Here is a 27,434-nt window from a genome sequence, read left to right on the forward strand (position 1 = left end):
GGCGGACCTTAAATTTGCTTTGAAAGGCACACCACTCGTTTTGTTACGGGCAAAAAAGCTCTGTCGCTCTTTTCGTGTCTTTTTTTCTTCATTAGAAATTTGTTTGAAGCCAAAAGTGTTTATTCAATACAAAGCTAAGGAGCTTTAATTATCATTAAGTCTTCATAGATTTGTAATAACTTGTATAGTAGGGTAGTTGTTTTTTTATTGAACTATTAATTTTTTCAGTTCCGTCACGAAATTTCCTTGGAAATACCCTAAAAAAAATTTCCTTAAAATTTTAATTCTTAATATTAACATTAAGAACTAGTCCAAGTGCCTGTAAGAATTTTCCATAGAAAATACACTACAATCGTGAGTTTTTATCTTTAAATTCCTACAGATCAGAGGTATTTTATGGCATCGCTTTGACTTTGGACGCATATTTCTCAGAATTGTTCACTCTACAAAAGTGCCCAGTGCAACAAAGTCGTAACTCACACCGACGAGGTAGTACGGGGCTCTAAACCCAATTTTTCCCCGAATGTCGCATTTTTTTTGTATATATCTCGTAAATGACAGGGGCTATAGAAGAAATGAAAATGACGAATTTGTTGGAAATTTGATTTGCTATAAAAAAGGTCCGAGGTCGCTATCACTAATACTTCTCGAGATATTCGGCTTTTTAAGTAAGGCCTTATAGAATGTTTATAGATGGTATGTTATAAAAAAGCTATGAAAATTGCATTTTCAGTGGAAATCAATGGTGTATTCCTTTGAATTTGTATACCTAGATAATGCAATTTTAAGTTTGTAAACCCAAATAAAGTAAAAGCACGGTTTCAATATATCATGGCCGATGGCGAAACAAAGCAAAGCGAACCAAAAAGTGTGAACTATTGACCAAAACGAGGAAAGCTTTATGTACATATGTATGTAGGTAAATGGGTAAGCGGTTTCGAACCACCCGGTACTCCTTATGAAGTGTCTCAGTGTAAAAAGTTTTATTTGTCCGAATAATCGTCAGCATCACCGAAGCTTTCATGGCACATAATTTCAATTCTTTTCCTATACAAAGCTTTGCATTCACCTGTTTGCACTCTTACTAGAGCTCTTATGTTATTACTTTTGAATTTTAATAGTTGGCATGTGCGACCCATATTCCTCTCATACCACGTTCGCCTTGCGCAAGTTAGGAAGTGACTCCGCCGAAACTCAGCTATATCTATAACAAGTTTGTCATTTTATATCAACAAGTACTCGTAAATAGAAAAATATATTTCCCCTTTTTTCGGATTCTAGTTATAGGATGAGGACTGCTCTGGCTTATTCATCTGCTTCAGGGTTACCAATTATTATTATGTTCTGCCATCCATTGCAGGTTTATGGTGATATAGGATGCACTGAGAAATCATAACATTATTTCACTATCTTTTTTAAAACCAGTTGATTATCTATCTATACATATAGGCACATTTCTTATTGTGAGCCCACTCTTTGTCAGAGCATGCTGGCTTTCTTTACTTGCTGGTATCACCGCTTGGAAGACACCGCAGTGGTCTGGTAGTCGAAAGACGCCATATTAATATCTTAGATCTCTTTATTACAGAAGACTAATAGGGATTATTCCCTTTGTTTAAGGCCCCATCGATTTGTGTATGTATAAGGTTAGCGAGGATATTCGGGAATTTACCTCATAGCATACCGTCCCATTATCAGCGTAGGCCTCAACATGTATACCCTTATTTTCTAGGTCTGGTCAGTCGACCAAAGAGTTAAAACAAAATTCGCTGAGCGCCATCTCAAAAACTGCTTATGGAAAGTATTTCGAATATTTGAAGAATCATTAGCATAAGCATGTCTAAATATAATTTGCTATAAGTTAATAAAAAGCCATTTTCAGTTATATGGACCACACACAAATACATACTCATATTTATGTGGGCGTTAAGTAAGGAAGTTTTTCAGTCTTTTCTTTGCAGTTTGGTTATATTTTTCACTTCGTTGAGTGGAAAATTAAATTCATTTTACGAAAGGTAGCAGGCTGCATGACGAAACACTTGTGTGGCTACAAATACAAACACACACACTTACAGATAGCTAAAAACACCGAGGAGGAGGTGGTTGCTGTTAAAACGGCAGAATTAAGCGTCGGCCGGCAGAGAGACTGAAGTGAAACGAAGCTTCGCTTTTCAACTCAGCTGTCTTATGCAACCAATAGCGGTACAAAGTGCCAGCATAAACAGTGTGTGAGAGTGTATGAGACGCCCTCGTGTGTTTACATGTTGTTCGGTTCATTTCAGCTCAACTTGACTTGGTTTGCCAGTTAATACAATAAACTACGACTCATTTAAGTGAAAGAATGAAAGTTTGATGCTTCGTGCCACAAAGCGAGGACGCGGCGAGTCGTGGGCGACCAACAGCCTACAAGAAACTATTTTCATGGACCAAAAGTGTGCCAACTGCAAAAGTTCATTGCAATCGTTATGCTCTTTTACTGCAAAAGACTAATCACTTGGTGTTAAATTACAACTTCTTGGAGGCCATTCAATGTCATAATTTCTTCAAATAATCGAATCTCTGAACTTTTTTCGCAATAATTCTGTTGTTGCACGTGCTGTGTGGCACGTAGCCTGGTCTTGTTGAAAACTGTCAAGATCAGTTGGTTATCATCGATCTACAGCGTTCTCCATTGACAGCAATGTTGTACCAACTTCATTTTGTAAGATGTTTGTACTGCTGATTCCACCAAACCAAAAATTGTACCAAACGGTCAATTTAGGTGAATGTAATGATTGTTCATGAATAACTTTTGGATTCTCTTCGCACCATAATCGACAGTTTAGTTTTTTTGTTCGCGCCAGTCAGATCAAAGTGAGCCTTATCAGAGAAGATGATTTTCTTAAAAATCGTTGCCATTTTCAAGTGGTTCTAGGGGAAAATCAGCAAATAAATGCCGTGTACGGTAGTTCAACGGCTTCAGTTCTTGAGTGAGAACAATTTTATGCGGTTGCAAGCCTGCTTTTCTTTCCAAGAGGCTGCTCATTTATCGGAATCGTCGACATCAGTCCACTATAACATAAAGCTGTCATACAAACTGACAGACCGAAATTAAGTTCTTGAAAGAAAAACTTTTTTCTTACGAAATCTTTATAATTTTTTCTCTTTTTCATTAATACATCAATTCGAGTAATACAACAATAAAACTTTCATTAATTTAAAAAGACAAAAAAAAACCTATATACCCTTTGAACTACTTTCTTTTTTAAAACAATTATTAAAAATTTCAAGCGGAGATTTCCCCACTTAAACATAACTTTCATGCAAATAAGCCCTCAAGCATGGTTATTTAATGCATATAAAGCTAAACGGCTCAACACTCAACCGCCAATGAAAATTTCCGACATTTCATTAGACGCACATCTTTCTCCACCGCCAATAATAATTATTACGCTAGGAGTATTTATGCAAATTGACTTGTATGCTCATATGTAACGTCTGCATAATTCACTCCACAGCCGCATACACGGCGTATACGTGATCAAGCAATGCAATGCTCAGAAGTGAGGTTACGTATACGCCATGGTAAGCAAGCAAATTAATGTGCCTAAACGTGCATAGTTAGAAGCAATGGCAAGTGCGTAAAACAATCGTGATGACATTTAGTACGTACACATTAATTGGACTGTATAAGTATAGGCAAGTGGGCGTGGCTAGAATATATATTTATCCACCTGAACACGTTCACTAGCCCCTTGGGCACAGTCGTGTCGGCACAACTTTGCAATGCGAATTAAAATTCATGAATTATGCAATAGTACCCAACAGCTGACCATCTGCGGTTCCACAGGCATACACCGGTGTTACATGCGTGTCACCACTCGGGACATTATGCCGTAACATAAATGAAAAGCACACAATCCCACAAAATGACAACCGTTTATTAAAGTGAAATATGTAACTGCAAAATCAGCGAAGGCTTACCTGCAAACAAAAAGTGCCAACAACTGTCTGACGAAATGTCAACAGTCTGTCAACAAAAGCAGCTGTCGACGCGCCATCAACCGATTCACCCGCGCGGCTTTCAGCTGGGCTTTCACGGATTGCCATTTTCCAACTATTTGATTCGCTCAGCTCAGCGCCTTTCTTGTTTACTCCTCCTTTTTCCCCACCTACTTCGGTTTTTATGGGCTTTTTTTAGTTCACCTTCTGTGTGTTTGTGTGCACAACGCAGATCTGTCTTAATTTTTCCACACAAATGGCTACATATTAGTAGTACTCCCTGCAGATCAGGGCACAAATTGATTTGAAATGCTCCATTGAAGCGGATTACGTCGAAGCAGCAACGCACGTGGGCATCTTAAATCCATTAATTATATACGCTATACATATGTGTCTGTGTATATGTATATGTGGACGTGTATCCTTGAATGAAATTTCCATGTGAAAGCATTTAAGACCATTCAAATGGTTTTCAAAGCATTTTCTTTCAAGTCTGCTGCTCCGTTAAGTGAACTCCAATGACGTGTTCAGCGAAATTCGCGAATCGATTGCCACAACGCACTCGGCACAAAGCAGCTGAGGTTTTTATGTTTTGCTTGGCATATTTTTTGCATGATTAGCCCTTTTTCTCCAAAAAGTTTTCGTGAGTTTCATGCTTAAACATCATGTTGAAATGTTCGTTAAATAAAAAGAATCGATAGGACAATGGGAGTTTGTTTGGATTTTTTTAAGCTGCAGTTTGATCATTGATAATTTAAAAAATTTAAAATATTTGCGTTTAATATAAAAATATATTTTATTTAACTGTTTTAAAATACTGATAACTCACATATATAATCTTATAAAAAGTTGTAGAAAAATATAAAAAGTCCGAATAAAATTTCTCAATGCATATTGAAGAAATAAATTCCCAAAAAAGTTTTAACACAACACATGGTCTCCGCTATAGTCGCCATGTGCATACGTCAAAACCACCAAAATGAGAACAAACCATGGAAACAGCCATGAAAGAATGTCAATCACAGTTTGACCCAATTTAAATTCATGAACTCAATATTACTTTGGGCCCATAAAACTAAGGCGAAGACCAAAAGTGTCCGCAAGCAAAATAATAACAATGTTAGTAAAGCTCCCCTGTAGGAAAGCGGCAAGCTACTAGTTTAAAATTAGCTTAGAAATTAGCCGTGGTGTGGTTGGAAGATGGATTGCAAAGCAACTGCGAGAAAACAGAAAGCCAACAGTTTCGGCATTTTACCATCAGAAGCAGGTGTGAGTTCTTCCGAGTGTCATAATTGTAAAGAAAATGAAAATACTGACAATCTTTAACTAAATTTTAAGGCATTTATACACCGCAGACATTGTTGGCTTGTTTTAAGGTGTTTTTTTAAGTTATATAATTTCACAAAGAGATAGCTGTTAAGTGAGCTCTCAAAGTAATCGAACGTGTTTAGCATTTAACTTTGTCACATTATTATACTACGGTTGAAAATCGAAAACATTTACTATTTTTACAGATAGAGCAACAATGTTCAAAGATTACACAAATTTAATTTCAAACTAGGGTTGTGGGAAAAAACTGACTGAATCTAATTTTGAAATGAGTGTATAAATTGGAAATTTTCAGTGATTCCTTAATTGATTGAACCGCGATGGTAAAATATCTGTTACTAACCAGTAAGAGCCTTGCTATTGACATTAATCCAAATATTGTGTCTGAATTGTGTTCAAATAGTAAAATTATTCAGCAAATAAAGCAAAGATATTAGTAATTCCATTATTTATTTGCTTTCGCGTCTTGATATAACGGTATTCATCTACTAACCAGTTGAATAAGACACTTTACTATCAATTACTAGTATGGATCTTCAGAAAAAGTGCATGGCTGAAGTTGATTGAAGACAGCTAAGCTTCGCAGAGTTTTGCAAAGCCAAATACAATAAATAAAATAAGAGTAAGTATAAACTTCGGTTTGACCGAAGCTAGAATATCCTTAAATAAATAATGCTGTGATCTAATTGAAAGGTGAATTTTTAATTTATACTTCGCGTTTTTTTTCAAATCGGTAAATTTTTTTCCTTAAGTTGGTAGTATGTAACATACATGCTAAATTTCACGTTAAAATATTCATTAGTATTTGAGACACGCGTCCTTTTGTGAGGCTCTGAAAGTGAATTACTCGATTTTTACTGTGTCTGAATTTATTGAACGCAGAAGTGCGATAATGCACCATCTCATACTCTATTGATACGATGTGCTTTTTTAATACTTTTTAATACTTTTTTGAATTTTCCGTATTTAATTTTTTTTTTGTAATTTTCAAAAATTGATTTTTTATGTATCAGCTTATCACATATTCACTGCTGATTACTCATTAAATCACCGATATTGATTTTCACACAGACACACACGCATATGCAGCCGCACTGCACAAGCGTTGATGATAAATTTAATCTTAACCCGCGAGCTAATAAATTGATTAACGCACAATCCTTCGCACACTAACATATACACATGCCGTTACTAGTGTGAGCATCGTAAGAAACGTAAGCAAGGCGCCACAAATCACCGTAAAGCAGCCAATACATTTTTTATCGGCGCGCTGAGGAGAGAGAGGGGGAAACGCAACGCTAAATGACGCACAGTAATAACACTAAAAAACGCTTGAAATAGGAGTAAGGGGAGAAACACATAATGTGCATGATTTACACATATACTATACATATATTTTTATAAACGCGAGTATGTGCTCCCACCAATAGCCTATTAACGCCTACGCACATATTCTGTACACACGACACGCACAAATTCTACAACCGCATACAAACAATTAACTCCCCGTGCAACACGTTATTATATTATGGCAATGGACTTTCACTTAGCGGCAAACATACGTAATAAAATGTTTTAGGTCAAAAGGATGTCCGGCAAATATACATATATAAGCATGAGTGTGCAATTTATGCTTTCATACCGTGCACGTGGCATTTTACCCTAATAAACAAGTCTCTGCGCCCAAATATAGGCAACAGCGGCGTTGAGAAACAATAATAAGCGACAAGTAAGGGTTAAAGAGACTGCAAAACAATGGAAATCGGCGACATCATCCAGCAGCCTGTCGACATATGCCCATAACCTACAAGCATATTCAAGTGCACTCCACACACATTTAAATATATATATTCGGGTGCTTCAAAAAAAATTTTTCAATTTTTTTTCAACTCTTACCCCCTCAAATATTAGTGATTGACAAACAAAAAATCCTCCCTCTAGCTAGGTACTGTAGCTTAACTCTTAGCGGTCGCTATTTTTTTTAGGTTCCCATACACTTAACGTAAGAATTTTCGTTTTTATACTCTCGCAACAAAGTTGCTAAATAGAGTATTATAGTTTTATTCACATAACGGTTGTTTGTAAGTCCTAAAACTAAAAGAGTCAGATATAGGGTTATATATACCAAAGTGATCAGGGTGACGAGTAGAGTTGAAATCCGGATGGACAAAATCGGCCCACTGCCACGCCCACAAAATGGCGGAAACCGAAAACCTATAAACTGTCATAACTAAGCCACAGATAAAGATATTAAAGTGAAATTTGGCACATAGGATCGCATTAGGGAGGGGCATATTTGGACGTAGTTTTTTTTGTAAAAGTGGGCGTGGCCCCGTCCCCTACTACGTTTTTTGTACATATCTCGGAAACTACTACAGCTATGTCAACCAAACTCTACAGAATCGTTTCCTTTAGGCATTTCCATATACAGTTTAAAAATGGAAGAAATCGGATAATAACCACGCCCACCTCCCATACAAAGGTTATGTTGAAAATCACTAAAAGTGCGTTAACCGACTAACAAAAAATGTCAGAAACACAAAATTTTACGGAAAAAATGGCAGAAGGAAGCTGCACCCAGACTTTTTTTAAAAATTGAAAATGGGCGTGGCGTCGCCCACTTATGGACCAAAAAACATATCTCAGGAACCGCTCGACCGATTTCAATGAAATTCGGTATATAATATTTTCTTAACACCCTGATGACATGTACGAAATATGGGTGAAATCGGTTCGCAACCACGCCTTCTTCCCATATAACGCTATTTTGAATTCCATCTGATGCCTTCCCTGTATAATATACACATTAGGAACCAATGATGATAGCGGAATAAAACTTTACACAAATATGGTATTTGAGCTGAGGTATCCCTTGTGGAAAAATTCTCGTGATCGGACTATAACTTTTCAAGGTCCCTTATATCGAACACAAAGAACTCAGTGCCTAACCTAACCTAACCTAATTTTTCACCGAAAATATCGGTAAATCTCTCAGAATTTAATTCTAATTAATTTTACAGCAAAATAAAAAAATATGTAAATGACGGATAATGAAATCTCGATTATCACTTTATTGTGCGAGAGTATAAAATGTTCGGTGACACCCGAACTTAGCCCTTCCTTACTTGTTTCATTCAAACTAAATTTTCACCAACTAATTTTCGGTTCTCAAAAATAACCATCACATATTCAGAAAATTCACTTTTCAAACCTTAAAAATTTCAGCGTCGCAATTTTTCACATTTCACTGATTTCCGTTATTTTTTTCGTACTCCACACTGCAACCACAGCTGGCTCTGTGATTTAATATTCAAACACAATATTGCTCAGCATCACACATTTTTTATTGTTGTTTATTTACACAAAATTGATTTATTTATTTATTTTTTTGTTTTTGTTATAATTATTTACAAACAAATTTTTACGAAAAACACGATAAAATAAAAAAAGCACCATCAATCACGTCTACCCAGCAAAAGAGAATTTTTAACACCCCTTTGTCACATTAAAACTGTTTGGGTTATATACATACATACATATATACTATATTTTTTTCGGTTTCGTTTCAATTTTCTCAAATATTTGATCGCTTATTTCCGCTTCCGGCAAACGTACGCGTTGCTGCTTACTACGAAACTGGCTGCATTACGAATGTGTCAGCTCGTTTTTTATCAAACCGACGTAAAGCCGACGAGCACATGCACGAGTTACTGCAGCGACAAATTTTTGCAACGCACGTCCAAACGAACTTTTTTTTGTCAACACACTGTACCGTTATATGTTCACTGAAGATAATGTTGTTAAACTCAAAACACAACACGTTCACTTGCAACATGTTTCATGCAACACTAAGTGCTTGACCAGAGAATATAAAACAATTTTGACTTTGTTGTTTATATAGAAGACAGGCCAACGAGGCTTGCTTTGACGAAAACTGTGTCGAATGCTCATGCTCATATAATACATACGGATGTCTAAATATATAATGTTCAGTGGTATATATGTATATGTATATACATATATATAAGAAGAACACAAACACGTGCAAAAGTATTCATTTTAACAGCTGTGGCCTGTAGTAAACAGGTGGTAGAGTTTCCCAATTCGCAACATGGGGTACGCATACGCCTTAGCAAGCTTTTGAAAGTATTCCCCCACCTTTAGTCAGCTGTTCCTTTTACCGTAACTACGCTTACGCTACCTTAACTTCGCATTACTTCAATAATGGGAAGATCTTGAATTAATAAAATGTGTAGCTTGCAATTTTTCGTAACAAAAACGATAAACTCAAACTGTACACAACTTAAATCAAGATGAAAATCTCATTCAAGTTCCTTAACTACTGAAGAGACGCAAGCTTCGCAAAATGAGAAAAGTGTTAAACGTAAATAGAACGTAAAGAACAATGTTAAATTTCCGAAATTCAGTTTAAGTGTATTTTTAATTAAAAATATATTCTTAATATTGTTGAAAAAATAATATTATATTTTGTAGAATACTGCTAGGGTAAGTATTTATTCATTTTAAAAATTATGTGGAGGTGCTACGCTTATGAATAGCGATTTTTGTAATGGTACTCGTTTTAAGCCATCGCGAGTTTTGTACTGAAAAATATTTTTATTTATTTTGCGAAGCGACAATATGGACAAGCGATGAAAAAAACCTGAATGATGAGAAAATCAGGGAATTCTTTAACAAATTTGAAGACTTTAGATTGGATTGTGCTGAAATCCCCTCCGACTTATCCGACTTATCGATCGATGATACCGAAGATTCTGCGCATACCACTTCCGATGCATTTTATTACTAAGATGGATTGCCCAATTAATTCTCTAAAACAGCTTTAGAAGACAATAGTTTTGATGTTGAAAATATGAAGCCACTCGATTGGAGTAAGTAGTGAAACTATCTCCACCATGTGTGTTTTCCGATGATCAAGGTATCACGGAGCATTTTCGGCGGGTTTCATAGAAAAGACCTTACAACATATTCAGCTTGTTGATCACAGAACCAATCTCTACGAGAACACACAATATTCCACTATGTTTAAAGAAGATTAACAGTTGCTTTTAAAATTAACGTAGAGTTGGCAGCAGCGGCGTTGGTCTATATTTTGAACCATACGAATTTTCTCACACACACAAGTCTTCTCAAAAATTAAATAAAATGAATTTGATTACAACGAAAAAAAAATGTTTCTTGTCGCTCAACGGATAAATTTCTGAAATCTTTGTCGCTCAAAGAGTTCATCTACAATATAAAAATTTGTTCAGGATCTCTATTCCTTAACCTTCAAGCGGGCGCGCGTAACCGAAAAGACGTTTGAGATCAATAAAAAGAAATAAAGCACTAATTATTCAGTAATTATTTATTTATTTGTACTTAGATATATTATCATTGTCCTTAAAGTCTATTTTGTCAAAAAAAGTAATTAAAATTATTAAAAATGTAATGTGTAATAATAGTAATATAAACGTAAATGTACTAAGCGTCGTCCGATTCGACTACGCGCGCCCGCTTGAAGGTTAAGCAACGCTACCGACACCGCAAATATAAGATCGGAAGATAACTCATACGCCAGAGAGTTACAATTATACTCCTGAGATAGTATGATAAGACTTTAGGAACCGGAGTAAAACTTGGAGGATGGGCAGAGCCCCGCTTACTTTTAGGTGAAATCACAATATCTTGGGACTCGCCGAACTTGATTTTCCTCTTATATTCCTATGTCTCAGTGCGAGAATGCGCTAAATCTATATATCTAAACTACAACCAGGTCTACTTCACATACAAGGTGCGTTCCAAAGTAAAATAGAACAAAAGGTTTTTTCGGCAAAATCAATTTATTTTATTCAAAATAGTCTCCTTCTGCTTCAATACAGCTTTTTGCACGGTCCAAAAGCATGTCGAACGAGTGTTTTAGCTCGTTGGCCGGTATGGCCGCCAGTATGCCGGTGCAAGCCTTTTGAATGGCCTCTACGTCTGCATAACGCTTTCCTTTCATGGGCAAATGCATTTTTTCGAAAAGGAAGAAGTCGCACGGCGCCATATCAGGTGAATACGGGGAGTGGTTTACGGTTAAAATGTGATTTTTGGTCAAATAATTTATCACAAGCGCCGATCGATGAGACGGCGAAAGTTGGATTCTGAGCAATTTTTGGTCGTCAGTCAATTTGTACGGAACAAATCATGCACACACCTTTCGTAAGCTCAAATGTTCAGTCAAAATGCGATAAATCGATGTTTTGGAGATGTTCAATTCCATTTCCATGACTTTCAATGATGATTTCGAATGATTTTTGATGAATTCACACTCAGTTTCAATGGAATTTCCGGAGAACACGGACTTTGATTGGCTCACATGTTGATCGTCATTTATGTCTTCACGACCACTTTGAAAACGTTGAAACCACTCGTGCACTCTGCTACGCGATAGGCAATCATCGCCGTAAACTTGTTTCATCAATTGAAACGTTTCGGAAAAAGTTTTACAAATTTTAAGAACAAAATTTAATGTTGGCCCTTTGTTCGAAGCTCATTTTCGCACAAATCACAAACATACTGACACTTAAAACGCAATAACTTCACTTTCAATCCATGAAATATCATGAAATAGTCACTGGAGTATTGATAAAGATAGCAGATTCGAACGCACCAGTCGACATATAGATAACGCCAAAAGGGGGGGTCCTGCTTTCTTTGGAACGCCCCTTGTATAACACAATTTTAAAGTCCATCTGGTTCTTTCACTTCTACTCTAAAAACTAAGCTCAAACTGGTGTAACTCGTAAAAATTTTGCACGCATAATGCCTTTAAAGTTTTCCCCTATGCACCGATTATTTGTACCACAGTACCTATATCGGTTAATGATAGATATTCAGAGATAATTATTTCTTGGTAGTGGTGTGCCTGTGCGTGAAAAGTGCGTTGAATCCGGTCAATATTTCCCTTACCTTCCATATACTTCATAAAAAGATTTTCAAACTACTGGATGACCTTGTACCGCATATATCGGCAAATATTTGAGTTATCTCAATGAAAATTACTGAACATGTTTTATTCATAACAGTATATCTTAGTACCTGAAATATATATAATCGGGCGAAAAATTGTCCTAGCCCCCGTATAATAAATATCAGGATTTCCGAACACCGACGTCGACTTTACTCCAATGTTAGTGGTGTATGTATGCGGTAAACCTTAACGAAACCCTGGGAATTACTAGTATATTAATACGAGTCGATATGCTACTCATAACGATTTTCGTTTTTATAACAAATCTTATGTCTATTATATCGGTCAGTGATCTTAAGATATTTCCTGGCAAGTTGCATGAGTATAAAATGTTCGTTTACAGTCGAACTTAGCCCTTCCTTACTTGCTATAGTACGATGACGAGAATTTAAGGTTACTACTAGTTCAAAGGCTTCATTAAAGGAAAAATAACGCGCATTGACATAACGACATGTTTTTCTCGCTCTTGAAAACTGGCATAAAAGCGCACCATGCTGGCACATAATATTTGTACTTAAACGTACTATATACTCGCTCGGCATCGCCTACCAATACCTATTGGCGTATATGTATGTATATCACAAGATATGTATATATGTGCTTGCCAATTAATATTACAGTAATTGTGTTTTTCCTGCAAATGCCTTCTTAGACCCTGCCAACACAGCGGGGCTCGGACCAACTGAGCAAGGAGAACAGTCAAATGATGGTTGTGTGTGTAAACTAAAGTTCGGTCACTTTCGTTTTCGTCTATTATTTATTTTTTTTTTTTTCATTTTGAAAGTTCCTGCTTTCATTTGTATTATTATTTAATTTGTTATTGCGCTTTTCCTGTTTATTTTATGATGAAAATGTAATTAACATTCGTGTCAATATTTGCGGTGCCATCTTCAACTCAGCCTTTACAGCTAAGTGTTGAAGTGGACTGTTTGTATGCATTTCTGTGCGGCACCGATGGAGACACGAAGCAGCGTGTACGCGGCAGCCGCCAAGTTGTTTGTGTGTCTGTATTATTTAACGATTCGCTGTCATTGTCAGATGTGATAATTACGGCACCACTACATACCAACCTATGATAGCTTACAGAGTCACAGTTTAGATGGAGATGTGAATACAAATATTTGGTATATTTTCTTTGGGGTTTGTACCTTTCATATAACTACAGCACACTAACCGAAACTCGTTGAAGTGTTAACTGGTCGACATACATATAAAGGTCAACAAGTGGTTTTAATAAGAAATAAGCATCTCCTCTCCTACCTTTCAGTCGGGTTGAAGATTTCTCTTTACATGAAGACAGGTCGTCATTAAAGTAATATATTGACATCTCACAGAATTCTAGTACTCTTCGGCTTCACTGTACGATTTTTCCTTTCTAAAACAAGAATCGATATACTGGCCCATAATTAGCTTTCCACATTTTTTTATTCTGAAAAACTAAGCCACAAAGCGTATAACACCCTCAAAGAAACGTTGAAGACCCCATAAAATGTATTTAAAGATCACTACGAATCCCTCTATTCGCCCAACTATCTGTATATACGCTAACTAATCCTTCGATTTTTAAGATATCACCCATAATTTTCCCCCGGAATTTGGTGAAATGACGCGAACGCTCTCCATTTCCAACATCTCGTTAATTTCGAGAAATGAACCAGTCAAATGGCCGGAAAGTTCTTGTGATTTAACGCCTCTAGACTATCTTCTCTGAGAGCATGTTGAATGAAATGTTTACGCCAATCAACCAGCAACATTCGAAGAGGTTGAGGACAACATTCAAGGCTTTATAGGCGATATTTCAGCTGTAATGCTAAAAGGGTGGAAAAATAACATTTTGTAAAGGCAATTTTTAAAGCTGAGACGGCTTATCCTCCTTTATGCGAAACAGCTAGTTCACTAGTTACACTAAACAGAGTTTTTAACAATGTGTCTATTTTAAGCTACTGCAGTATTTATTGTCCTATTAATATAAAAGCACATAACATGAAAACTGCAATCGTCACTGCCATAAATTGAGTAAATAAAAAAATGTGTACAGTTTTTTTTCTAAAAGGACAACTGCTGAATTGCAGAAGCTTGACGCATTTTCAGCTTAGTAAATAGTCAGGCCAATTTGCGAGTCATCATGTGCAGAGCATCTCCAGAGACCAAGTTGCAGCATAAGCAGAAATCATCAGAATTCGTTTTGTGCTCAGAAACTTTCATACACTTGCACATGCAAATGTGCGTTTTTTGTTTTGAGGAGAATCAGTGGTTGCAAAACATGGTAATAAAGTGCACTCATCTCTCATTCACAACAAAAACATTGCGCAAGTGGTAGCTCACATAAGTATGTGCATTTGTTTTCAAACTGTTTCTTTTTGGTAAATTTTTATACCTTGAAAAGGTTTATATTAAGTTTCCCACGAAGTTTGTATAAAACGGAATGAAACGTCGGATCCTCTATCTAAGTTATCAGCGTAACGAGCAGAGTTGATTTAGTCATATCCATTTGTCTATCCGTCTATCTACATTTACGCGAACTAGTAGCATAGCAATATCTCAAATTATAATAAACCTTTTTAAAAACACTCCAATTATTCCACTATATTTTTATGGTCGATATTTGGTTTGTTATGAATGGATTTGCGTCCTTCGCCCATAATCTAGCAAAGTATCCCCAATACTTTGACAATGCCATTTTTTGTTTTGATGTTAAACATGTATATCTGACGGATTTGTCCTAAAAAACCTGTTTGGTTCAAGCGGAACGTCAATATAGCTCATATACTAAGCATGTCTTGATATTCAATACTTTACTTATTTCTCTCTATTTTTGAATTACTAAATTTTTTAAATGATTCTTAAATGAACTTTTAACAAATGCTTTTGAAATATAATTTTTGTATTTATTAATTATATTGAATATTAACATAAAGAGATAAAATCCTTTATCCTCCCCACAAATTTTCAGCCAAATCGATTTATAAGTTATAAATGGTGTAACTAAAAACTGATAAAATGGTTTAAAGAAGGTGCTTGAAACCCCTAATATTTTTTTAATTTTTAACGTTTCATTTCAAATTTTAAAATACAAGTATAATAACAAAAAACATCGCCTGTCGCACATTGTGGCAAACCATTTCCTACAACTAATCACTGCCAACAATTATTTAATACAAACCAGCAGAGCCATCACTACCCACTGTTAACTTATGTAGCTGTTGAATAATTGCATTTTAGAATAATTTGTGTGCGAACGAGGGCAATTTGAGAAGACAACGAAATAATATGTGCGCTTATTTGGAAAAGCAAGCCAGACAGTCTGACTGTAAGTTACTTTAGGCCGATAACAAGAATTAAAATAAACCTATGTCAGAATTTCTTATAAACTTGAGAATAGTCACCAATAAATAAAAGAAAGCGCTTTTATATCAGTACTATCAACTAAGTGTAAAACGTCTGATACCAAGCCAAGTTTCAGTTCTAAGCTTATCAGTGCATTACACTATAACTCTTTCTTTAGGTTATTGATGTAGCGAAAATTATGACAGCATATTTCTCAAAAAGAGAGAGCTTTTTTTTCTGAGCTCGTGGTAGCTTTTAAAGACACTTGGTCAATTTCGTGAACTTAGTTCGGCTCTTCACGGGAACTAATAATTAATTGGATTTTTATGATATATAAGAAAAATAAAGTGGAATAGACGTTCAAAGAAATTTAAAAAGACTCTACCAGTTTGAAGTTCCTGAATATGACGGTTTCTTATGCTTATTCTACAGATTATTGAAGTTTACGCTGTCTTAATCTTTTCACCAGTCGATAAAATATGGGCTAAGTGTATCTAGCAATAGTTATATATTCACTCTAAATGTACATGGAAGTCAGCACGAATCGACGTGGATTACCACAGAGAGTCTTGTCGTGGGCAGAAAAGATGGTGGCAACGTCTTTCTTGAAAATTATTAATGTTCTCGATAATATGGCATGAAATTTGAAAAGGATCGGAACAACTAAAGAAATATGTATTTTTTAATAGTAATCGGACATCTTTAGAAAATTTCGGAAATATGTGCATCTAGTACAAAATAATTATTTGTTAAAATTCAACAGATATTCTAAAGACAGCTGATATAATGTAAAATGAAATACCATGAGTGAGATTTGATTGCATATTTTGGGACGATTTGTGCAATAGCTGAACAGAGACAGACAAGAAGAATCAACAAAATGTAGTAAAATGTGCACCGTGGTATGAGAGGTGGAAACGTTTTAAACCTGACCATGAGCTTTCTAGTATAAGTAAAGTGCAAAAGTAAAAAAAAAGTCATGTAAACCTTTGTACTAATTGCTGCGCCACATACGCGCATGTCGTGGATGGCACTATTGTTGGAACTTCAACAAATACCAGATATCCGCATTGGAGAGCAGAGAAGATAGTACAGTGACAGCGCTAAATGCTATGCCAAGAGCCTTGTAAATGATTGTGTTGAACCGCTCAGTTGGTGCCGGCTGTTGCCCGGTTAAGCATTGCAAATTGTGCAAATAAATAAAGATAAAACATCTGGTAAATGCTTGCAAATTTGTATGCTTCTCAAGGCGCTGTGGAGTGGAATGAAACTATGTAGATCGCACGAAGGAAAGTGGAATTAAGCACTGGAAATCATGTTTCATATGAGAAGAAAAAAATATCTCACATAGCACGGGTTTGTGTAAAATTATGTGAATATCCGTCCCAGTCTTGAAAAAGTAGTAAGGAAAACAATGACATTCTTGTTTTGAGACTTTAAGAATCTGTTGTTGGAGTTCTTATATTATGTAATACTGAATATCGAAATAATTCGTTGTCCTTTCTGAGAATATTTGGATACCTATACTTGTGTGAAGATTGAGATTTACAAAGAACTGAACTGATACAATCGATAGAGGATAGTTGGATAGTTAATAGTCAGAGACTGTGATTTCGGTGATGTTTGTTAAGATTATCAGAGTGTATATTTACCGTAATTGAAACTCATTCAAATTGAAAACGAAAATGGTTGAGGTGTAAAACATTAAATATGCTTGAATCGTGCTTGACGCATATTGATGGACAACTACAGATTTAGAAAAAAAATTGCAAAGGATAGGGACCGCTTATAATTCGTCCTTATTTGAATGTACCAAACTGTCATATTTATACAGGTTACTTAAAAAGAAGTGTTCTTTCTTTCAGAGGACAAAGTTTTCAGAAAAATATAAAATTTATTTTAGATAGGTTAAAATATTCCTGTTTCTTAATAATCTTAAAATCAGACCTTATTTTATTTGAAATATGGTCAAACTGAAAAAGCTTGAAACCGACTTTCGATATATTCAGAAAATGATCATATTTGACACGACTGGTCTTATTTAAATGAGTCATTGGTCGAGTGAGTCCTATCGAAGCTTTTGTGACTAAGATCGGAAGCGATTACGATTTTATACATTACACCAGAAATTCAATTCCGCACACAAAATTTAGTGGAACATTTTTGATGAACAATTTCCTCATCATAAAAACCGCAGAATGTGCCTCAGAATCACAATCGAATACTAAACATGTATGGTTATTTTCAAACGTCACTACCTGCCATAGCAACTAAGAAAAAATTTAAATGAACAGGTTTTCGCGAAATTTCAATTAAAAATTCTTACTATTTTTTGCCCAAAGACAAATTAATATAGTAAAACGAATGCTTAGTGTTGCTACTATACATGTAAATTGGCACTTATCTATAATCACTGGTATAAATAGCAATCAATTTACAATGTTCATATGTCAGCAATTGGAGTTGAATATCAATAAAATGCGATTGACGGGCGCGATATTATGGCGAACCAATATAATTTGGGTGTCAATTGCTCACTTTATCGAGCGTTGCGGTTAACCAAGCACAACTGCGGCAATGAAACACGAAAAGCAGCATGTTAAATTTATTTAGCCTGTGGTGACGCTTGACGTCAACAAACGACCGCTTAGGAAGGTGGCTGGCGAAAGCTAAACGATGGGCGGGAATGTAATGCCTAACCGGCGTCGTCATCGCCACAGACTAGTCTAGACACAAACGAATGCGATTGAAAAGTGTTCCAGGTGATTGGTTAACATAAAAAAGCTTTCACATGGCAACAATTTGTTAGACATAGAAGTATATAATAAAAGTAGTGCAAATAAAAGTTCGGTGTAAAAAGATGCTGAAATTTCAATGTGCCCTCAAGAATTGGGAAATCGAACAAGGCTATGATTACTTAATTCACGCACACACACACGCATATATTCACTAAGAGTACAATTTACGATAAAACTTTTGTCTACACATGCCTTTAGGCTAATATTTGCCAGCGTAGAATTTCACCTGTATTTCCATGCAGATTTGAAACTGTGCACACTATAAATGCATTTTTACTCACTTACACATACATATATATAAATAAACTACATTATATTATAGAAGTTATGATTTCTGCAAATCCTGCTTTTAGGTAGGTAGGTAGGACTGCAGCTCTGTTGTCTTTCGGACTCAATTAAACACTTGCTGTGCCATTTTGATGCACTATTCGTAGAAGCTTCTGTGTCTGCTATCACGTTTCACCTTCTCTTTCAAACCATTTTGAGGTTTCGTTGAAGCTACTTATGTCCGATATGCTTTTAGTAGAAATTCATTCAAGGTTTGCTGCTTTATGGATTCCAAGTATTCCGTGTCGGATCTGTGCTAGGGCTGGGCATTCACAGAGAAAATGGAAAATTGTTTCTTTGTTCCCTGCTATTTCGCAGCCTCGGTAGAAGTTGTTGTAGAGAATACCCAATTTTGACGCATGTTCTCCAAATGGCCAGTGCTCTGTTATGGTAGCTGTTACTCTGTAGATACTTTTCCTAGACCTATTTAATAGGTAATTTTTTTCCTGTCTAATGTTGGCCATAATTGTTTAGTTTTGATGCATTTTGTTATGTTTTTCCATCTATTATTGGCAACTTGTTGAAATTTTCTATTGATTTCTCTTTTGATCGACCCTAGCGGGCTTGGTATTAGCTCCGCCTCCGATTCGTTAAGGAAAGCTCCTGGCTTTGCCAACTCGTCTGTTTTTTCGTTACCGAAAATGTTCCTGTGGCCGGGAATCCAGATCAAGTCTAGTTGGAGCTTGTCTTTTATTGCGGTTAGTGCTTTCTTGCAGTTGTAGACTATACTGGAATTTGTCATGGGCGAAGGCAAGGCCAGAAGCGCCACCTGGCTATCCGTAAATATTGCTGCTTTACATATGGTCTCGTGATTTTCCAATAGTACTTCGCAGACCCTTTCTATGCCCAGTACTTCCGCTTGGAAGACGGTAGCCGAGTTCGGTAGACGGATAGAGAAAGAAATGTCTAAATCAATGGAAAATACCCCATTGCCTACTCCGCAGTCCATTTTGAACCTGTCGGTATAGACTGAGATGGTATCTTCCTCCCCCATTGAGCCTCTTCTCTATTCTCGTCTAGATGGTATGCTCACCTGGAAGTGTCTATTGAAATCCAGCTTTGGGAGAATGTAGTCTGATTAATTAATGTTAAGCTTGTTTAGGATCACACTATGTCCGTATATCTGCCGATTCCAACCACCCAATTCTTTTATTCTTATAGCCGCAAAAGCGTAGATGATGCAGGACCACATTGAGTGCGTCAGTCGGATATGACTTGATTGCACCAGTATCACCTGCACATGCTGCTCTTTGTATTCCATTTAATTTTCTAATGTTGTATTGTTTGTTTAGCGCTGACCACCATACCAGAGCTCCATATGTAATTATAGGTCTTATGACAGCCGTATACATCCACATGATTATACTATTTGAGGCCCCAATTCTAGCTGACGATTCTCTTGCAAGTATATATTCATTTTCTGGGACAGTTTTGTGTCAATCTCCAACCCCAAGTATTTAGCTGTGGGGGATAGAGTGAGTGTTGTGCCGTTTAGTACCGGAAGTTGAAACTGAGGGATTTTGGTTTGGCTTGTGAATAGCATTAATTCTGTTTTGTTCGGGTTAACACCTAGGCCATTGTTTTTAGCCCATAGGTTTAACCTTCGTAGTGCTCTTTCCATAATCCCGCTGACTGTTGAAGGAAACATGCCTAATACCAACAACGTTATATCGTCTGTATATGCTACTACTTTCACTCCTCCACCGTTTAATTGGTGTAGTATTTCATTCAGCGCTACAAGCGCATAGAAGTGGGGAGAGGACCCCTCCTTGAGGCGTTCCTATACTAACGTAACTTGTTTGTGTTGCAGCGCCTTTTGATGCTATAATCTTCCTATTCTCAAGCATTGATAGTATCCATCTACACACAATGTCATCTATGCCACCATATGTGAGAAAATTAATTATAGCATTTAGATACTTCTATATTATTGAAGGCGCCCTCTATGACTTGAAATGCAGCCATCGTGTATTGTTTATAGTGTAGGGATTTTTCAATTACACTTATCACCTCGTGAAGGGCAGTTTCGGTCCATTATGTATGCATGTTACGACGTCGTCAACTTATCCGCCATTATTGCTCATAAATGTAAGTCTATTAGCCTTCTAATATTAGTTACAAAGAAGAAAGGGTTGTGTAATATTGATGAAGATGTCATTTTTAAAAGAAAAATTAATATTAGAACCTAATTGAGTAAATAGACCACATTAAGATCGCACAGACTACATACAAAGGATGCATATTTAATAATTATGGACTATTGTCCATAAACATATACGTAAACGGGCATAAATGAGTGCAAAAAGTTGTGCAATGACAAAAGGTAATGAAATGAAAAGTCTATAATTAATGAGACAAAGTTCAAATGTAGGAAGTCTGCATATATAATATATACATACAAACAAAAAGTAATTTCTGCATGCAAATATTGCAACTTGTTACTCAGGAAACACCTGCGACCGAGTAATTTGCATAACTGATTAAACTTTCTGACAAATTATTACAAAACAATTCTGCATATGTACGTATGTATGTGTGCGCGTTCAATAACAAAGTCGAGTCACCATATGTTTTTCTTTAATTTCCTTTAAAAATAATTTAAATGTAAATTTAAAATCGAAAAATATGGAGTGAAAGTTGCATTTCAAACAGCATAATGTAGTACGAACAAAAAAAATAGCATACGCACACACACGCTCATTTGTATGCGTCAGTATGGTCGGCAGCATATTTTGGTCAAGGCTGTGATGAACTGGAATATCTATGTACGCGAGGGTGAACCAAAAAATATATTAACTTAACGATTTTATGGATTTAAATTAACTTCTATATATACCGAGAAAAAATCTAGCAGTAAGGCAATACTGGTAGTTTAATTCTATAAAGTGATGGTTATTGCCTTTTTTGATAGCCGTGGAATCGTCCACAAAGAATTCGTTCCACCGGGGAAAACTGTGAATCAAATCTACTATTGCCAAGTACTCGAAAGATTGCGAAAACGAGTCAACAGGGTGCGCCCAGGCATCGCTCGTAACTAGATCCTTTATCACGACAAAGCGCCGTGCCACACCGCCCTCAGCGTGTCTCAGTATTTGGCCTATAAAGAGATCGCCGTGTTGCAACAGCCACCTTATTCGCCCGACATGTCACCCTGTGACTCTTTTTTGTTTCCTTAAACAAAATCGGTGGTCTACGGAACCCATTTTGAGTCGATTACGGACATCCAGGCGACCGTGACTTACTCGCGGACATCCCAGTCGAAGCGTTCCAGAAATGTTACGAAGCATGGAAAACGCGCTGGAATCGCTGTATAGCTGCCCAAGGGGGCTACTTTGAAGCGGACGGCAGAGTTGTAGAATAATTTTCAAATAAACGGTTTTTATGGAATCAGTCTCATTACTTAATTGTCATATCCAGCTTCCCATATGAAGTAACCACATTCACACGAATAATTTTTTCGAAAAAATGTGTGGGTTAAGAACAACAACTTGGTTTGTCAAACTAAGTCACAAAGCATAAGCATAAAGAAATTTTCTAAAAGAAACCATTTCCTTAATTTTTAATTAAGGGGTCGAGAGCATCAATGTCATTAGAACTACTAGCATTACAAGTTTAGTAGGCAATTAGAATATAGAGCCCTCTCCAGCGCAAAAATGTTTCGATTGGCTAGAAAAGGTGTCCGCATAGTGGTGGATTTAAGTGGCATTATTAAGTCAGACCGAAACTTAATAGAGTTGGTAAAGCTAATTAATACTTAATTAATACACTTGACTACTTAAGCTTATTAGATCTCATTTGGTGTGTAGTGTGCTGTGAAATTTAATGCATTTGGCAATTCCTTTGGGTCTTACAGAGCTACTATTACTAGCCAGTATTGAGTAATTACACAGAGTGCTAAATATTAATATCCGATAATGTATTGAAAGGGCGCGTGTATGCCAATTTAAAACATATAAAAGCCCACGCATCGTAGTTAACCGTTTAGTGTGAATTCCGCGCCAAACGAGCAGTTTAAAAGTGTTTCAACAAAAAAACAACGAAATGTTTCGAGTCATCATTCTCTTCAACGCCTTACTAATTCTACAGTGTCGCGGAGAGTACAGCGATACTGTGTGCCTAGTGAATGATCTGAGTGAAGATTTGGGTGTCAGCACCAACATTATCTTCGCCTTCGGTGCAGCAACGCATTTCGCCGCCATTGCAAAGGATTTGACCTTGCCGAATATTATAATTACAACAAATATAACTTACGAAATAAGACACAATTTCGATAGAAAAATATTGAATGTGGTTTTCTTGGCAGACACGCCAACTTTGTTGGACCAAAACTGGCACAATGTAGTCTTCAGCACTCTTAAGCGTTTGCATCACACCGAAGTGCTCTTTCACTGGCCACACGAATTCCCACCAACGACAGATGTATGGTTGGAACTCTTCACGCTTTATTGGCAGCATGGTTTCTACAATTTATTGGTAGTGGATGTCCGAGCTCAACTACTCAGTCTGGAACCATTTCCACAACTGCGCGTGGTTAACACTACTTTAGAGACATATCTGCATCAACGTAACAACATGTGGCATGATTTGAAAGGTCACCCCCTACGCATCTCTTATACGGATGATCCACCAAATGCGCTCATCTTTCGACACCCGGAAACCGGAGAGTGGCAGTTCGACGGCATTTCACCTCCGATATATGCGGCATTTGCGCAACGTCACAATCTTACGATCGAGCCTTGGATCGCACAAAACTCCAACGACGCTAATAAGGACCTTATTTGCAGGGAACGACTAAGCAAGCGCCTTGTAGATGCTTGTAGTGATGCGATATCGTTCAGAGTAGAAACCGTAATGAGCGCGCCTAGAGCATTACTTAACTTTTTTTTAGTAGTACGTTCCGCGCCACCACTTTCCAAGCTTTACTACTTTCAAGTGCCCTTTCAACCGGCAGCTTGGCAAGCCATCGGTGCCAGCATCTGTTTGGTAATAGTTGTCACAGCGCTCTTGACACGACTGCAGAACGGCGGCTGGCACTTCGGTCGGCTAGGCTTGGATGTGTGGGCTAGCTTTCTATGTTTAGGGTTTGATCTGCGTCCAATGCAAACACGATCAATGCAAACGTTGATGTTTTTAACGCTCTTCATTGGCGGCTTCATGCTCTGCAATTTCTATCTTGGCTATCTGTCGAGCATACTCGGCAAGAGTGTTTATGAGAAACAAATAAGGACGCTGCAAGATTTTGAAGGCAGCAACATAACTCTAATGTTAAATGAAATTCAGTTTATGACTTTAAAAATATATGGTGCAGCGGCGATTGTGATCGAACGTTCGCGCATTGCCCGCTGGGAAGAACTCCTAGAGAATCGCAACACTTTCGACACCCGCTACGCTTATCTGTACCCAGATACAACATATGAGTTACTTGCTTACCAACAAAAATTTTTACAATATCCAATCATGCAGAAATTGGACGAACCGATAATCAAAGTACTGTTATCACATGCCTTCAAGGAGGATTGGCCACTTGATGAGCTCTTCAACAAACATTCTCTAGATATGTTCGACACCGGCCTGTACCTACGGTACCTTATAGAAGCGAACTATAAATCCATACGTTTGGGTCATGTGAATTATGCGAAAACAGAACGTCCAAGTGTCGCACCTTTGGGGCTGGAATATATTGCTATGCCAGGGTTAATTTTAGGATTTGGCTATAGTTTGGGCTTTATTACGCTGCTGCTGGAATTACTGTTTTATAAGTTGATGCAGATTCGGGTAAACAAAGCTAAAAAAGCACCAACACATACTGCTTAAATGATTGTGAAATAACAATTATATTATCTAAATATATAAAACTCTTAACTTGCTAAACACTCATTGAAATCTTATTTAGTTTGGGGTCATGTAATTTTTTGGGATCATGTAATTTGTGGCACAGTTATTCTCTGTCCGCTTTCGAACTTTTACTTTACATATTTGCCTTCATTACGCTTACTTTATAACCAAAATAGTTCTCACTCTGTTCATCTTGTACTGAAAATGGTTCTGTTGCATGTTTACTAGTGCGACTAACCCGAAATCAATGCCGCTAGGTTCTATCGTGGAAAGCATGAAAGAAAATGGTCAGTAAGTCCGGTTCAAAACACATGGTTCTCCGCTTTGGTTCAGGTCCATTTCCTTCTTGTTTGCGATACCACAATAAGTGTTTGGACATCGTTTGGAGCCTCGGTTATATAAAGAATAGACGAGAAAAACTAAGCCGAGTTGGACTGGAACTTTCCAAGACCGCTGGATTTTCAAATATTCCTTAATACAAAGAATTATCCTAAGTAATTACTTTTGAAAACTTTTTTGGATGGTAAGGTTTGGTTAGGTTCGTTGGCTAACCCAGAATTCGCACTTGGACTATTAAATGAAGTTTTTTGTTGAGCTATAAATATATATACCTCTTGAATTTGCAACGCAAAAATGCCTTGTAAAGAATTTGCCCCAACATTTAATTTTTATTCCCACCAATTCGGTGGAATGTGAGCTCCAAAGTGCCACAGAAACGCGAGACAATCAAGAAGGAAGTGCTGGTATGTTTCCATTTCGTCTTCTTAAAAACAGCTGCAGTTCGGCAATACTCTCAACCTTACAGTATAGAGGCCAATAAAAATATAGGCTTGTTAAAACCCCACAACTTGAAAGAGGCTAACCTAACTGAGGGAAAAGAGCACACTTGATTTCTTGCGGTTCAAAAAAAACTTCGAAAGAATGTTCTTTCCAATAATAATAAGTATTTCCCATTAAATTTAAAGCTTCTAGGGTTTTTCTTTAAAAAAAATCGTCAACCCCGAAATGGATCATTCTATATAAGTATTATTTTTAGACTTCCACTCGTAGTTCGTTTATATTTTGTACTTCATTGAGTGGAAAATTAAATTTATTTTACGAAAAGCTGCACGCTTCTTTACAAGCAACGGACAACACTGCAAACTCAAACACACACATACACACGTAGTTAAAAACACCGTGGATGGCATGAAAGCTGATGGAAGGAAATTAAGTGTCGGCAAGCACATAGAGTACGGTAGAATGTAGCTTCGCCTTGCCAACTGGGCTGTCTTACGCAACCAACAATGCAGCAAAGTGGCAGTAATAAGAAGTAACCGAAATCATATGAACAAACACACTCATACACACAAGCACAAAAGTATAAACATGCTCAAGAGCTAACCCCTGCAAGTGGCCATTGACTGCACATAAATGAGCTCATATGCCGAGCATTTGCATGAGACGCCCACATGCGATTCAGCGCTGCTCAGTTCATTGCAGCTCAGTTCAGCTCAGCCGAGCTTTGTGAGGTATCCAACGAACTGCAGTTTATTGAAGTGGAAAATGCCGGTTTGGTTTTTCCATACAACAATGCAACGGTGGCGGCGCGTCGAGGACGACCATCAGCTCACAACCAACATTTTTTACAGATCAAAAGTGGGCCAACTGCAAAACTTCGCTGTAATCTTTATCTTGTTTGTTTATTTTACGGAAAGCTTTTGTAATACTGAATACTTGGTGCTCTTAAGTGACCTTTGTGGGTCATCGCAAATAAAATTACGTTCTTTTAAGCTCTTTTTTAAGAGCGGTTTCGATTTTTATGGCCTAGTTTAAGAAATCCCAATAATTAATTATGTGGGAGATATTCCTAAAATATTTTAGTGCAGGTTTTTCGGATATTTCAAAATCTTCGGAACAAACTTTCCCTTAATGATCCCTTAAAAACAACGCCTTAAAAACTGGCTCTAAACCAGTTTTAGACGCATAATCTCTTGGGCAAAGTTGTTCAGGATGATCCGTACATGTCGTTTTTCGTTTTTTGGCTATTTGTAAATGGGCCCGCTCTAATGTACATATATGCATTTAAAGCAAAACGGGTCAGTATTCAATGCAAAATTTCCAACATTTCATTAGGCGTAAAGCTCCCGCCAGCGCAAGCAACACTTCATCAAAAAATCACACACATATTTTGTTATTTATGCAAATTTTCATATATGCATAATTCACAGTACAGCGGCTCACACGGCGTATACGTGACATGCGATGCAATGCACATGAGAGAGGTTACGTATACGCCATGGCAGTCGAACATAAAATAGATACGGATTTGTTTAGATATAAGCAATGAAGCAGTGTGTCAAATAATCTGGAAAACAGTAAATATATGCAAAGTGGGCGTGGCTGCAGAAAATATTTGAAACATGTTGCCGGTCTAAACACGCTTACATGCAACGCCGACAATCTCGTTGGCACAGCAAATGAAAATAAATTCATGAATTATGCAATAGTATTTAATAACTGACCACCTGAAGCTACATACCGGCTTTACACATGATATTTGAACCAAAAAAAATTCACACTAGCGCGACTTATCACTGCCGCCCGGCCTGTTTATTAAAGTAAAACTACACAATCAGGCGCTGCGGGTCTCCTGCGGGGGGCCAAACACTTGCCCGCAAACAAAAGGCTCTGGCGTTTTACTGGCAAAATGTCAACAGTCTTTCAATGCTTCCTGTCAATTCCAACCAATAGACTCATTGAGCTCTCGCGCGCTCTTTGTTTGCTCCTTTTTCGCACCTCTCCTGCTTTTTTGCGCCTTTCTTTGTGCATTTTTTTTCATT

At 37.0% G+C, this 27,434-nt stretch overlaps 2 protein-coding genes across 2 annotated transcripts in view; one reads left to right on the plus strand and one right to left on the minus strand.

Annotated features, from left to right (window-relative positions):
- LOC125777750 (uncharacterized) overlaps positions 1-27,434 on the minus strand; it is a 207,735-nt gene that overhangs the window by 108,238 nt on the left and 72,063 nt on the right. The window lies entirely within an intron of this gene.
- Positions 22,793-24,591, plus strand: LOC105222912 (uncharacterized). The gene has a single exon (XM_011200473.2). It carries the CDS (start codon positions 22,819-22,821, stop codon positions 24,589-24,591), a length of 1,773 nt encoding a protein of 590 aa, XP_011198775.2. The 5' UTR covers positions 22,793-22,818.

This window comes from Bactrocera dorsalis, chromosome 3, assembly GCF_023373825.1.
Source record: "Bactrocera dorsalis isolate Fly_Bdor chromosome 3, ASM2337382v1, whole genome shotgun sequence".
Lineage (NCBI taxonomy): Eukaryota > Metazoa > Arthropoda > Insecta > Diptera > Tephritidae > Bactrocera > Bactrocera dorsalis.

What these genes read in the sequence shown, in the direction of transcription:
- LOC105222912 (XM_011200473.2), top strand. Translation starts at nt 22,819, where the DNA reads ATGTTTCGAGTCATCATTCTCTTCAACGCCTTACTAATTCTACAGTGT.